Source organism: Mixophyes fleayi, chromosome 1 (assembly GCF_038048845.1).
Source record: "Mixophyes fleayi isolate aMixFle1 chromosome 1, aMixFle1.hap1, whole genome shotgun sequence".
NCBI classification, from domain to species: Eukaryota; Metazoa; Chordata; class Amphibia; order Anura; family Limnodynastidae; genus Mixophyes; species Mixophyes fleayi.
This window is the reverse complement of record NC_134402.1, coordinates 379270504-379284065: the sequence shown is the minus strand read 5'-3', so window position 1 is coordinate 379284065 and position 13562 is coordinate 379270504. Positions and strand designations below refer to the sequence as shown.

At 39.0% G+C, this 13562-nt stretch overlaps 1 protein-coding gene across 4 annotated transcripts in view; it reads left to right on the top strand.

The window, feature by feature from the left end:
- The first annotated feature begins 5527 nt into the window (after positions 1-5527).
- COMMD10 (COMM domain containing 10) overlaps positions 5528-13562 on the top strand; it is a 262491-nt gene continuing 254456 nt past the window's right edge. For all 4 annotated transcript variants that reach the window (XM_075179456.1, XM_075179448.1, XM_075179470.1 and 1 more), the window contains exons 1-2: positions 5528-5674; positions 9633-9723. In XM_075179456.1, coding sequence (XP_075035557.1) covers positions 5643-5674; positions 9633-9723 — 123 coding nt within the window. In that variant the 5' untranslated portion in view covers positions 5528-5642. The remainder of the gene's footprint in view (positions 5675-9632; positions 9724-13562) is intronic.

Below are 13562 nucleotides of genomic sequence, written 5' to 3'. Positions count from 1 at the left end.
CTTCTCTCCAGTGGGTCTGCTCCTTTTCATAGCCAGTATCATACACAGGTTTACTCTCTAATATCAATAACTAAAGTATGCAATGTGCGATCTCTTCGCCGACTGCACCGGACAGCTGCCGATGATTAGGGCTTCAATATGATATCAGGCATGACACCTTTCCTATTACCTAAACCTTTAATAACACTACAATGTACATATAATCACTATATATATATATATATATATATATAGACTAATAATAAACCGAATACTATCTGCTCCTGAATTACGGTGTAACAGAACCAATATGAAATTATATAAATAACTAACTGTTGTAATGCGAGTGTGTGCGTGCGTATTTTACCGTGCGAACGCACCACGCCACGTAACACGTGGCGTACGCTTCGCAATACGCATGGCAAACCAATATTAAACCAATATACTTTCATTCATTCAATTATACAACTTCAACAGTATGTATGGTTTTATCTTAAATAAATCAATTTAGGTAAAAAAGGTATCCAAGGTCTGAACATTACTTCGTTATATATGATGATGAAAGTTATACATCCACCTTTACCATAGCAATGCCCAGGGCCATACAGTGGGTACATTGGTGTTCAGAGTTTAGCATGGAAGGTTCATGTAATGTTTCATTAATGCTCTGCGGTATTTGCCTCCGGGTTCTCTAAATGTAATCCACAGCTGTTTAGTCTGTGCTAGTATGAATGGCTTTGTGATTCTCGTTCTGCTTGACTAGTCTTAGGTAAGGATGAGCGGGCTCGGATTCCGCTAATCCGAGCCCACCCGAACAGTGCGGATCCGACGGGATCCGAGCACTGTTCGGGTACTTCCGGCCGCCAAAGGAATCCGAAACGAGGCTATGACATCCAAGTCTCGTGTCGGATCGAGCGATACTCGGATGTCATAAATACTCACCTTGCGGCCGCCATCTTCATTTCGCCTGACATCAGGGAAGAGGGAGGGTGTGTAGGGTAGTGGTGCTCCTGCGTTATCAGTGCACTGTCCTTGCTGAGTCTAGTGGTGCTTTATGCCTGTGTCCAGTGCTCTGTCCTTGCTGAGTCCAGTGGTGCTTTTGTCCTGTGCTCTGTCCTGCTGAGTCCAGTGGTGCTTTTGTCCTGTGCTCTGTCCTGATGAGTCCAGTGGTGCTTTGGCCAGTGTCTGTCCTGCTGAGTCCAGTGTTGCTTTAGTCCTGTGCTTTGTTGTGCTAAGTCCATACAAATTTTATAATTATTAAAATCTCTTAAAAATTACTAAAAGAATGTATTTTAAAAATGATACAAAATTACAAAAAAAAAAAAAATTTAAGCAGTTCTAAAGAATAGGTACTGCAATCTATATTACATTTAATACGTTCAATTTTTAAGCAGTTCCAGAGAATAGGTACTGCAATCTATATTACATTTACTACGTTCAATTTTTAAGCAGTGCAAGAGAATAGGTACTGCAATCTATATTACATTTACTACATTGATTTTTTAAGCAGTTCCAGAGAATAGGTACTGCAATCTATATTACATTTACTACGTTCAATTTTTAAGCAGTGCAGGAGAATAGGTACTGCAATCTATATTACATTTACTACGTTGATTTTTTAAGCAGTTCCAGAGAATAGGTACTGCAATCTATATTACATTTACTACGTTCAATTTTTTAAGCAGTTCCAGAGAATAGTTACTGCAATCTATATTACATTTACTACGTTCAATTTTTAAGCAGTGCAAGAGAATAGGTACTGCAATTTATATTACATTTACTACGTTGATTTTTTAAGCAGTTCCAGAGAATAGATACTGCAATCTATATTACATTTACTACGTTCAATTTTTAAGCAGTGCAAGAGAATAGGTACTGCAATCTATATTACAATTACTACGTTTATTCTTTAAGCAGTTCCAGAGAATAGGTACTGCAATCTATATTACAATTAATGCATTCAATTTTTAAGCAGTTCCAGATAATAGGTACTGCAATCTATATTACATTTACTAAGTTCATTCTTTAAGCAGTTCCAGAGAATAGGTACTGCAATCTATATTACATTTAATACGTTAAATTTTTAAGCAGTTCCAGAGAATAGGAATTGCAATCTATATTACATTTACTACGTTGATTTTTTAAGCAGTTCCAGAGAATAGGTACTGCAATCTATATTACATTTACTACGTTCAATTTTTAAGCAGTTCCAGAGAATAGGTACTGCAATCTATATTACATTTACTATGTTCAATTTTTAAGCAGTGCAAGAGAATAGGTACTGCAATCTATATTACAAGAGAAAGTGAGGGAGGAGCTGGTAAACCATTGCGATTCCACCAAGCATGTAGCTCTTGTGGTTGAAGCCCTTCGTACGCTTTGATGATATATTGTTGCCCCGGTACCAACTTGGGTACCGGGGCCACTCCACTACGCAGTCCAGATAGATGCGTATCAACTACATTCAGTGTTGGGGGCAAATCCAAAATTAATGAAAATGACCTGTCACCGTCAAAAACAAGAAGTATTGACGCGCTCGAACTACACCCTGTATATGCTGCAGAGGATGTAGGAGCAGGCAGCTGTGCAGTGGAATTCAGACCCATTGAGGGTGATATATTGTGGCCCCGGTACCAAATTGTGTACCGGGGCCACTCCACTACACAGTTCAGATAGATGCGTATCAGATATTAAACTACATTCAGTGTTGGGGGCAAATCCAAAGTTAATGAAAATGACCTGTCATCGTCAAAAACAAGAGGTATTGACGCGCTAGAACTACACCCTGTATATGCTGCAGAGGATGTAGGAGCAGGCAGCTGTGCAGTGGAATTCAGACCAGTTGAGGGTGATAAATTGTGGCCCCGGTACCAAATTGGGTACCGGGCCCACTCCTCTACGCAGTCCAGAAAGCTACCTCGGTGCAACGTTTTGGACTAAAAAGAATATTGTGAGGTGTTCAGAATAGACTGGAAATTAGTGGAAATGATTGTTATTGAATATTATTGAGGTTAATAATAGTGTAGGAGTGTAAAAAAAAAAAAAAAAATGGATTTTAGCGCTTTTTATGCTTTTTTAAAAATAAATCAGAACCCAAAACCCTAAATCAGAACCAAAACCTTTTGTCAGGTGTTTTGGCAAAACAAATCAGAACCCAAACCTCAAGCTAATCAGAACCGAAAACCCAAAACACTAAAAGTGCCCGGTGCACACCCCTAGTCTTAGGTAGGCCAAGAGCAATTAGCTCCTGGACTTCAGCACATTATCCCCAGCTCTTTGTTTATGACATGCCAATCCCCAGGAAGTTACATATTATAAAATAACCAAATAGCATTGCCTCCAGGAGTCCAGGTCCTTGTTAGTCCATTGTGGCAAGTACTTAGTCCAGTCTTGAGCTTTGCCCACCATTTCTCTATTATTAACCCGTGTCCCTGTCATTAAAAATGTCCCCCTGCCCATATCTGCAGCAATAGACCACTTTTATTAGTGATCTAATGGTAGCTGACATGGCAGCTAGTAATAGATTAATATTATCAGTTATTTATTAATGCAAAATTAATGTACCTTCTGGAGCACCACAGTGGCCGAGTAAGTAAGGTTAGGTGGATTTTATGAGGATGAAGGTATTAGTAAAGAACGATGATAATGATGAAAGGGGGTTAGAGATAGTGGATGATTGAGGATTAGGGAGTATATTTACTAAACTGCAGGTTTGAAAAAGTGGAGATGTTGCCTATAGCAACCAATCAGATTCTAGCTGTCATTTTGTATAATGTACTAAATAAATGATAACTAGAATCTGATTGAGGGCAGGGACAGGTCTTTAAAATGCTAAGACGAGACACAGAAAATTTGCAGACTTTTTGGGAAATCAATTCACATTTATATCTGTATGCCCTGTACTTTTGTATATTAAATTTATAATTTAATATGTTGCGTCCTTGATACTCGATCCATTAGCCTGTTAAGAAAAAATAGCTCGACCAAGTTAACCCCATGTGTGATTTGTTGATACATTTGATCAACAAACTCTGTGTGCTTGCATTTACATTTGTGTAACAGTCTGGAGGTGTGAAGAGTTAACCCTGTGCGTGCTGGTGTGGGTCTTGCTAGTCTTGGGTAGCCAGAAGCCTTGTGTGCCAGTGTGGGACAGTATATTGGGGTCCTATTGCCCGTATTCAATAGGTGGTGGCAAACCTGAAGTCTCTGGGAGTGTGAGCGCTGTTTGGGGGCGATTCAGTAGGTCTATAACCTGTGTGATAGGTGGAGAGAGACTGCAGGCTGGAATCGTGTGCAACCTCATATTGCAAACAACCCAAAGTCACCTCAGCTGGGAGCGTGTTCGTGAGAGTTAGTAAACTGCAATATTGCTCTATAAAATCTGGAATAGAGATGAGGTTGTTGGGGCACATTTTTTGCCAGGAAAAGGGTGACTTTATTCAGTTGGTTTTATAAACTAAGTTACTTTCCAAAGCTATCCATTTGTACCAGCTCCTCTGCCTCAATATGTAACAATCAGGTGCCAAGGAAACAAGTCAAATGGGTCCCAGGCACAGCGCAGATAGTGAGGCTATCATTCTCAATCTGTTTCCAGCACTACTATAAGCCATAGTTGCCAACATTGGCAGCTCGTGTGCCAGGAGGTCAGGGGGGCAGGTGGGTGTATGGGGGCGGGGCTCGAAGAAGCTTGTCAAGTATGGTATAAGCAGGACTTTGAAACAACCACCATTTTCAGGTGTCGTTCATATATGACAGCTCGGGCTTCACAGCAAGGATCTCCCCTAAAATTACACCCCTTTATCTCATTTCAATAAAGTTTCTTAATTACTTTACGAACCTAGGTGCACCAGTGTGCTTACACCATACTTTTCACTCCAACACCTCCCATTAAAACTTCTGCTCCTCTGCAAGTGCCATCATTTTGCACCACAAACATATACACAATGGAGGAAACCTAGGCGCACTTCTGCAAATCATGAAACAACATAGCTAATTTTGCACGTCATACGTGACCGCATGTGTGTTTACATAGGTGTCAACATTTTAAAATAATTTCCAGAAACTCTGCTATTTGGCAAAACTTCAATCCCTGTCATGATTTATTTACAAAACTTTATTCGAAATCATCTTTTTTTGCACTTTAAATATTCTTCAATAATTAACACAAAATAAACATAATAAAAGAACAGATAATGGGATTACAGCCTTCATATATAGAATGAGAGGAGCTGTCCTGCAAGAATTGGACAAATAGCGACAATAACTGATTGGGGACAATTATCAGCAAATTAGTCTGTACTTTTTAGGAAGAAAATGACGTAGATAATATAACGACGAGTGTGTAGGGAAATATATAGGAAAGGGAATGTTCTGTATTCTCCAGTTGTTATACCCTGAACAGAGCTATAGTTCCACAATGTCTCAGAATCACATATTGCCTAATACAGCTCTAACGAAAACCAGATAGAAATGTGTTCATCAAACTATAACTAGAGAACTCGATAAAACGGCTTTGGCACATTTTGAAGCGCGCGAGCCACCGTAGAAAACTAGGAAGCGTGTGGTCAGCTGACTGCTCCTGCAGGTGTCACATGACGTACACTGAGCAACCACTAGATTGAACCCTCATCGGCGCGAACCGGTGCTAGAGCGAGGTTGTTACCATGGCGACAGCGATAGTCAAGGAGAGTGCGAGGTAGTAGAGGCAGGAATGATGGTGGTTATGTGTGAGTGTGCTGTCACACTGAGGAGGGGCCACAGCTGGTGTGCAGCACCTTAGTTCCTGCAGTGCAATAACCCTGACATTTATTTGCTCAAATACTGTTATATAAGCTACCTGTGCAAATGTGACAATAATTTGCAGAAAGACTTTGATGTCGAATAGGTTAATCTCATTTAAATGCTCATCTTTAAAGCCTTCTAACTTTTACACCGTACATAATAAGAAAACGTATTAAAAACTGCAGTTTTAAATATTGACAAATCAGAAAACTGGGATTTTCCCTGGGAGTCAGGACAGTTCATCTATGTAACATGTTTAATTTCTATGTGTCATGCTACGGCTCTGAACTTGACACCCCTGTAAACCGCTGTATGTTCCTCATACTCTATTTTAGGGGTTGGCAACCTTTTTCTAATTAGTGTGCTTGCTAAAATCTAGTAAAGCTCAGGTGTGCCAGTTGGCGTGCGTGCGTGTGTGTGTATGTATATATAATATATATAATGTCTTATTTTATGATGCTAATATCATCATCACCATTTATTTATATAGTGCCATTGATTCTGCAGCGATGTACAGATAAACGATCATGTTATGGCACACAGTAGTGCCCCAGTTCAAATTATGCCACATAGTAATGCCCCACATTAATATTATGTCTCATAATTGTGCCCACAATTCATATTTTACCACCAGTTGCGCTCCCCCAATTATAATATGCCACATGGTTGTCACCCCGTATTCATAGTATGCTACGTAGTTGTTCCCCCATATTCATAGTATGTTACGTAGTTGTCCCTAGCCCTATTCATAGTATGCCACATAGTTGCCCCCGTCCTTCTGCGCAAGACGTCATTGGCTGCTGCCAGACAGAAGGGGTCCGCGTGCCACGTCTGGCATTGCCGACCCCCTGCTTTATATACTGAACTCAATTCTCACTCTTTATAAATACTCTCTTGGTCTTGTAAGTTAGTATTTTTTGTTGCCATTTTTACTCTCCGATGATCAGAGTGTGTAAGGAAAGGTGCAATAAGGGTATTACATTTCAGTTTAGTTTAGTTTAGCATTAATTGAAATAATTTGTATTCTTGTATGTGTTATCTGTAAAGTAAAAAATAGATGCATTTCTTCATTATTCTCACTGGGACCTGTCTTCTAAGAGCTAAACAGCTCCCATTCATGAAGATCTATGAAAACATGCAGATAAATTATTCTGTCTGTGCAGAATGACCACAAGTTTTACAAAACATTTATACAAAATAAAGTAAACAAAAATAGGTATACAATCTTGTCCTTATATCACTCAATCCAGATTGAAACAAATCACGTTGTTTTGTAAGTGTGCATTTCTATTTGATGTATATAAAGTTATAGAACAGATAAACCTCAAAATGTACATGTTTAGATATGAACCATACAGGTAAAATACCTTGCTCAGTATTACCCTTAAGATCCAGTGCAGATCATTAGTAAATAATAATCTCCCCCAGAGCTGGATTAAGGCTTCGGGGGGCCCGGGGCACTTAAGACAGGGGGGCCCCTAAGATCTAAAATTAAGGGCATAGTGACACATCCTGCATTACATCACCTACAGCCCACAGTATGACACTTACAGCTCTCCCATAGGGCTCGCTTAGGTTGTCTGCATAAGAAAAATCATTGCTTCCACAAACTAAAATACTGTACATTAAAACAATCATCAAAACACCACGTTAAAATGGGTATTGACACCACACATTAAAACTAGCAATGATATCACACATTAAAAATACCATTGATAATGTACACTAAAACTAGCAATGATACCGCACTTTAAAAATAAAATTTATAATGCACATTAAAACTAGCAATTATACCACAAATTAAAATACCATTGATAATGCATCACTGGGCGTGGCCAGGCCACCCTCCTACAGCCAAAAAAACTGCATTGTTGTGTACACCATTGAACGGTCACCAAAAATTGGGATTGTCCCACTAGAATCACAACATTTCACAGACTTTGCTGCTCTCTCCTACCTGTTCTTCTCACTTTCACCACCTGTGCTGCAGGTTTCTTTAGTTGCGGCTTGTCTGGATCCTGGAATGTTAGGGGCCCTATTTGGAGAAAAAAAATGGGTACATTTAGAAAATTACAGCCACCCCCGGCGTTAAATCAGTACCACCCATGATTAATAATTAGGCCTTCCTCCAGCCCCAGCATTAAAATAATAGTATTCACATTTAATAAATAAACCTATTTCCCTCCCTACAAACAGCCCCAGCAATAAATTAATAGTATTTACATTACCTATTTCCCGCAACCGTCACTGCCATTAAATAATTCATAGGCACATTTAATAAAGGGACCTCATTCTCCCCAAACCACCCCATCTTAAATTAATTGTCCCCACTATTGTGTCTCTCCCCCCCCCCTTTTTCTCCCCCTTTTTTTCTCATGCTGTGCCTCTCCCCCTTTTTCCTTACTGTGCTTCTCTTCTCCCCCTTTTTCCCCCATAGTGTGCCTCTCTTCTCCCCCTTTTTCCTCCATAGTGTGCCTCTTCTTTCCTTTTTCCTCCATAGTGTGCCTCTCTTCTTTCCTTTTTTCTCCATACTGTGCCTCTCTTCTCCCCCTTTTACCTCCATACTATGCCTCTCTTCTTTCCTTTTACCTCCATACTGTGCCTCTCTTCTCCCCCTTTTACCTCCATACTGTGCCTCTCTTCTTTCCTTTTACCTCCATACTGTGCCTCTCCTTTCCTTTTTCCTCCATACTGTGCCTCTCCTTTCCTTTTTCCTCCATAGTGCCTTTCTGCGTTATTCCCTTTTATTTTTACTTACCTTTCTGTTAGCTTCATTCTTCTCCTCTCTTCTGTCTTCTTTTTTCTTTCCCGGTCCTCTCCGCGCTGTTTCTCACTGAATGACAGGTGTGACTTGATGACGTCACGCCTGTCATTCAGTATCAACAGTGCAGAGAGGAGGGAGGAGGAGGGATGCCAGCGCCGCGGTGAGGTGAGTAGTGTATCTTTTTTTTTTTTTTTTACTACCCGGCTCCCCCCCACCAACGAAGGGAGCCCCGAAACCCCCCCCCCATTCCGCCGCCGCCATCCCGCCGCCGCCATTAAAAAAAAAAAAGAGTAAAAAAAAATCAGTAGAAGTTATGCGCGCGGCGGCGGGGGGCCCGGGGCACGCCCCCTGTGCCCCCCCCCCCCCCCCTTAATCCGGCTATGATCTCCCCACTCCATTACAGATGACAGAAGCTCCTCCCACATCTCTAAGGCAGAGACCTGATTGGATCTCACAGGGGTAAAAAAAAATGCTGATTCTGCAGGCATTTGAAATACTTTAATGACATTATTGGTTCTGTCCAGTGTATGAATTAACCAATCCACACAGTACATTTTTGCACATAAGCCTGCCAAGCTGTCAGGCAATCTCTGACTGCTTAGGCTGTCTATACACTACAGAAATTTTCTCCCGATGTGTTATCTATACCAATTTTACCAAAGACTGATTAAAAGAAAAAAATGTCCTGATCAGCATGCCGATTCATGTGTACTCACTATACACGTTTTACTGCACTGATTTATCTTCAGATCTGCTGAAAATAATGTAGTGCAGTGATGGCTAACCTGTGAAACTACAAGCCCCAGCATGCTTTGCCAGCTATCTACTGGCATAGTATGCTGGGGCTTGTAGTTTCACAACACCTGGAGTGTCACAGGTCAGCCATCACTGCTGTAGTGTATACCTAGCCTTAGTAAAATAAGTATGTTGCTCCTTACATGGCAGCCTGCTCCAGCGAAGTAAAATAGCATGCTGGACATATTTAGCTAAGTGTAAGCACATCACTTATTTAATGTATATTTTTCACCTCTGTAATACCCCGTCATTGCTATATATTAATGTCAAATTGTGGCCTTTGTTGCTGTTTAAAATGCATGTTTTTTCCTAGTATTAAGCAAGCAGTATCAATTATCAATGGAATGGATGCAAGCAAATTCCCCAGATTGCTTTCCCGCATACTTCAAAAGCTTCATCTTAAGGTAAGTAGCTGGAGTTTGTACTAATAAATATATATGTTCATGTTTCTTCCTGTGGGAATACATAGAGGTTACATGTCTAACACTTGTGTAATATGTTTTACTGTGCTTTTTATAATTGGCCTGTAAAACACATGAGCATAAGTATTCCTAGAAGAATATTACTTTCTCTGTATTTTTTTTATTTAGCTACTAAATGTTTTAAAGCGCTTAGATGCATAATTTATGTATAAACAAATAAAATAATAATTAGAATTCCTATGAACATAGAAATATTTATGACAGCAATCAAATATGAGGAACTGACAAGCGCTCTTATATACCTAGAGATCTGGGTGTGTCAATCAAATAAATTATACACAAACATCTAAGGTAAAATGCAGTGTTTACTACTTGTAACACATAGGCCATATAGTCCTCAATGGATGGATATAGTACTCCTAGTCCTCAAACAATATATATAAATCCGGTGGACAAAGGTATAAAACATGAGCAGTATAAACTATATATGACCCATAAGCAATAGAGTTCTCACACAATATGGGACAATAGATGTAAAACAGTACTTATCATCTGGTAAAGTGTCCTCAAATGTACGATCAAATAATCCAACGGTGGAGTGTGAGATAGTTCGCCGCTATTTCAACAGCTGGGTAGGTAAAAAGCTGCTCCGTATAACGTGACTCCCAGAACTCGAAAGCAGCGCCCAGAATGCCTCACAGTGACATCATTCATTCTACCTCCAATACTCAGGCGTCTCTGGAAATGGCCACCACCCATCTCAGATTTTTTAGAATTTTTTTTAGTTAAGAGAGGATGTCAAAACAACTATTTCTGCCAAATATCTCAACTGTCTGACAATTAGTTGATTAAATATTGATTTTTCAATTTATTAAATAATTTACTAATCGCGGCTTCTTTATCCAGTTTATCATCAAAAAAAATAATGAAGTTAATGTTCGATTACTGTTGTACCGCATACATAATTAACACAAGAAACCATGAAATTTAAAACCTTTAACTTAAGTCCTTAACTGAAGTTGAGTCAATAATCTCATTATTTTTCCCTTGTTTGGAACTTGTTGTAACGGTCTGTAATTTTCCTTAAAGTGTCAGCAGAAAGTGTATACTGCCTTTCAGTACTTCCTTGGATAGTGGGCACTTCCGTTACACAGAGGACGTGAATAAAAGGAACAAAACACTTATCTCTTGAAGGCCAGGACAGCACATTTGTTGATTGGTTTCGTTTAATGAAGTGTATCAGCACATCTTGTTCCTCATTACATTGAATGATATACCCAATGTACCAGATGTTATCATACACTGCTGCTATATATGTTCCAGGTTACAGATCACTTTTGTCCACATTTTTTGTGACTGTGGTCATAGTGACACTAACTTTGGTTCCTCCTGTCTTTATGTCGTCTGATGACAATCGATATATGTGTAGCTCATCATTACTAATAGGCCGAAACCTGTGATGAGAACGTGTTCCTGCCACAGTGTTTGCTATTTCTAGACGGCTATGCAGCTTGGTTTTGCAGTCTTGTATTTCGTTTTGTGACACGTAATAAAACTTTATGCCATGTACATTTTCATTTGCCCAGGTACAAAGGTGTCAAGATGTGATGGGTTTCCACTGCTTGTAGACTGGTGCGTGTGGCTAGACGTTTAACTGTCCCTCCAATGCCATCACATGGACTCTTGCCATGAGATGTGGCAAAAAATGTCATTCTGCTTGAATGTTGAAGTCATCCTTATGGAAGCATAAGTTAAAAAAGTTTTTGCAGTCCTTGTATTGTGCACTAGCACCATTACTAAAGTAGTAAACATACTTCAATTTTGACAATAGTTTCGCTAAGTGTTTCATAACTACCGTAATGAAGGCATGCACGGTTATAGCTACATGGTCATGAGTATCGCTAATAGCGCACAGGCTCACACAGTTTGAAGTGTCACAATCATCTTGCCTAAAATATACAACAAGCTGACAGTCACCATGTTCTTTGGTCCACTTCAGTGACATAAATTTTAAGCTTTTTCTGGCTCCTTTTTGTGAGACAAGAAAGGATTACAGCATGTTTTCTGAAATTCTTCATATCTTAGCAGCAGAAGCTTTTCATGATGGTAGCAGACTGAGGTTTCAGGATCATTGGTTACTGCATTTGAAACTTCAGTTCTCAGAATCAAAAGATCTTTTTCTTCATCTGTCAAGTGGTCCCAGCTATGTAATCCAATGGTTTTTGAGTAAATAGTAATATGGCAGTCCGTATGTAAAAGACTACCAAATGAGCAGCTGCCATGATTGACTCTTTCTGTGTCTCCCTCTCTCTTTATCTGCAAAGTTTCAGTTTTGGTCTCTCTAAAGGGAATCCCCTTCCCGTCAGTTTCTGTTTGTTTCATTTCCTGTATAGGAGTTTTATGCAATTGCCTCAGTTTAGTTTATTTTTTTGGTATGGTTTTTAAACAGTGTGTAAATTATGTATGTGGTACAACAGTAATCAAACATCAACTTAATTATTTTTTTTCTCCACTATGAAACAGAGTACCCTGCTGATTTTTTTGGGATAGTAATTTATACCTTTTGTAAACACCCCCAATAAAATGGGATCCCTAATGTCAATTGAACCTAGCGCTTTTAATTCTACTCGAAAAACCTGCGTTTTTGCCGTAACGCAAAACATGAGGCAGATAAAGTAATTTGGTTTGGAATTTTGGATTCGGGACCTTAGGGGTCCAAATTTTGTGGCGATTCCTTAATAAACACCCGCGATACTTTAAATGAACTGGATAAAGAAGTCGTGATTAGTAAATTATTTAATTAATTGAAAAATCAATATTTAATCAACTAATTGTCAGACATTCGAGATGTTTGGCAGAAATAGTTGTTTTGACATCCTCTATTAATTAATTTTTTTTTCGTAGACCTGACATGGAATGAACTATATGTTTGTTTGTTTATTTGACTTAAAGTAGGCTAGTTTACAAACATAATTCAATTTGTGCTTCCATCTTGCCTTATAGTACTATGATTTGTTGATTGGGATCTTGTTGTAAGATGTACATCTTCGGATAATGTCACACTGGAGTGTTTCAGCTGTTGTGTTGTGCTTTTATAAGCAGAAATGATCTCCACTGAATTACTGTCATGTGTCACTCCAGCCTTAAAATGGCTACAGTATGGTCTTTTTATTGCAATAACTGGCCAAAGTCTTTATTGATGTTGTGAGTACCATTCTACTGAGTTTCCTTGATATCGCAGTTTATAAAGTTATTGTCCAGTGTATTCTGCAATGCATACAAGGAGAATAGATGCTTTCTTCTTATTATACTAGAGGTTCAATTATTTTTCATGGACCAATTCACTTTCAGCTCAATATGATAGAGTTCTTCCATGTAATGTGCTATTTTATTATGTTAGTCTTATAAAATGGACATATCTTGACTAAAACCCAATACGCCTTTAAATAACTATTGCAAAAGTTAAACATATTAAGTTATTGGGTGAAGAGATAAGTAAACACACTGGACATCTAAGCTTGCTTTCCATTATCCAGCTTCCTATTGATTCTGCTGTCTTGTCTATCAGATTTAGCGTTACTTTGATCGGGCATATATAAGATTATGCAGCGCGCTGTTACATCTGGTCTTCCATCCTCTGTCTTTTACTGCACGTTTTTCAAAGGTTTATCAGTATAAATGCAAATGCTGCTCATACATTAAACTGATACAATTGGCATGAAGCAATGAATAAATAAATACAGAATGTCAAATTCTATGAATAAGTTACTTTAAATACCTTATGTGACTGACCTACTCTTGTAAAGTGGGATTCTCTCTTA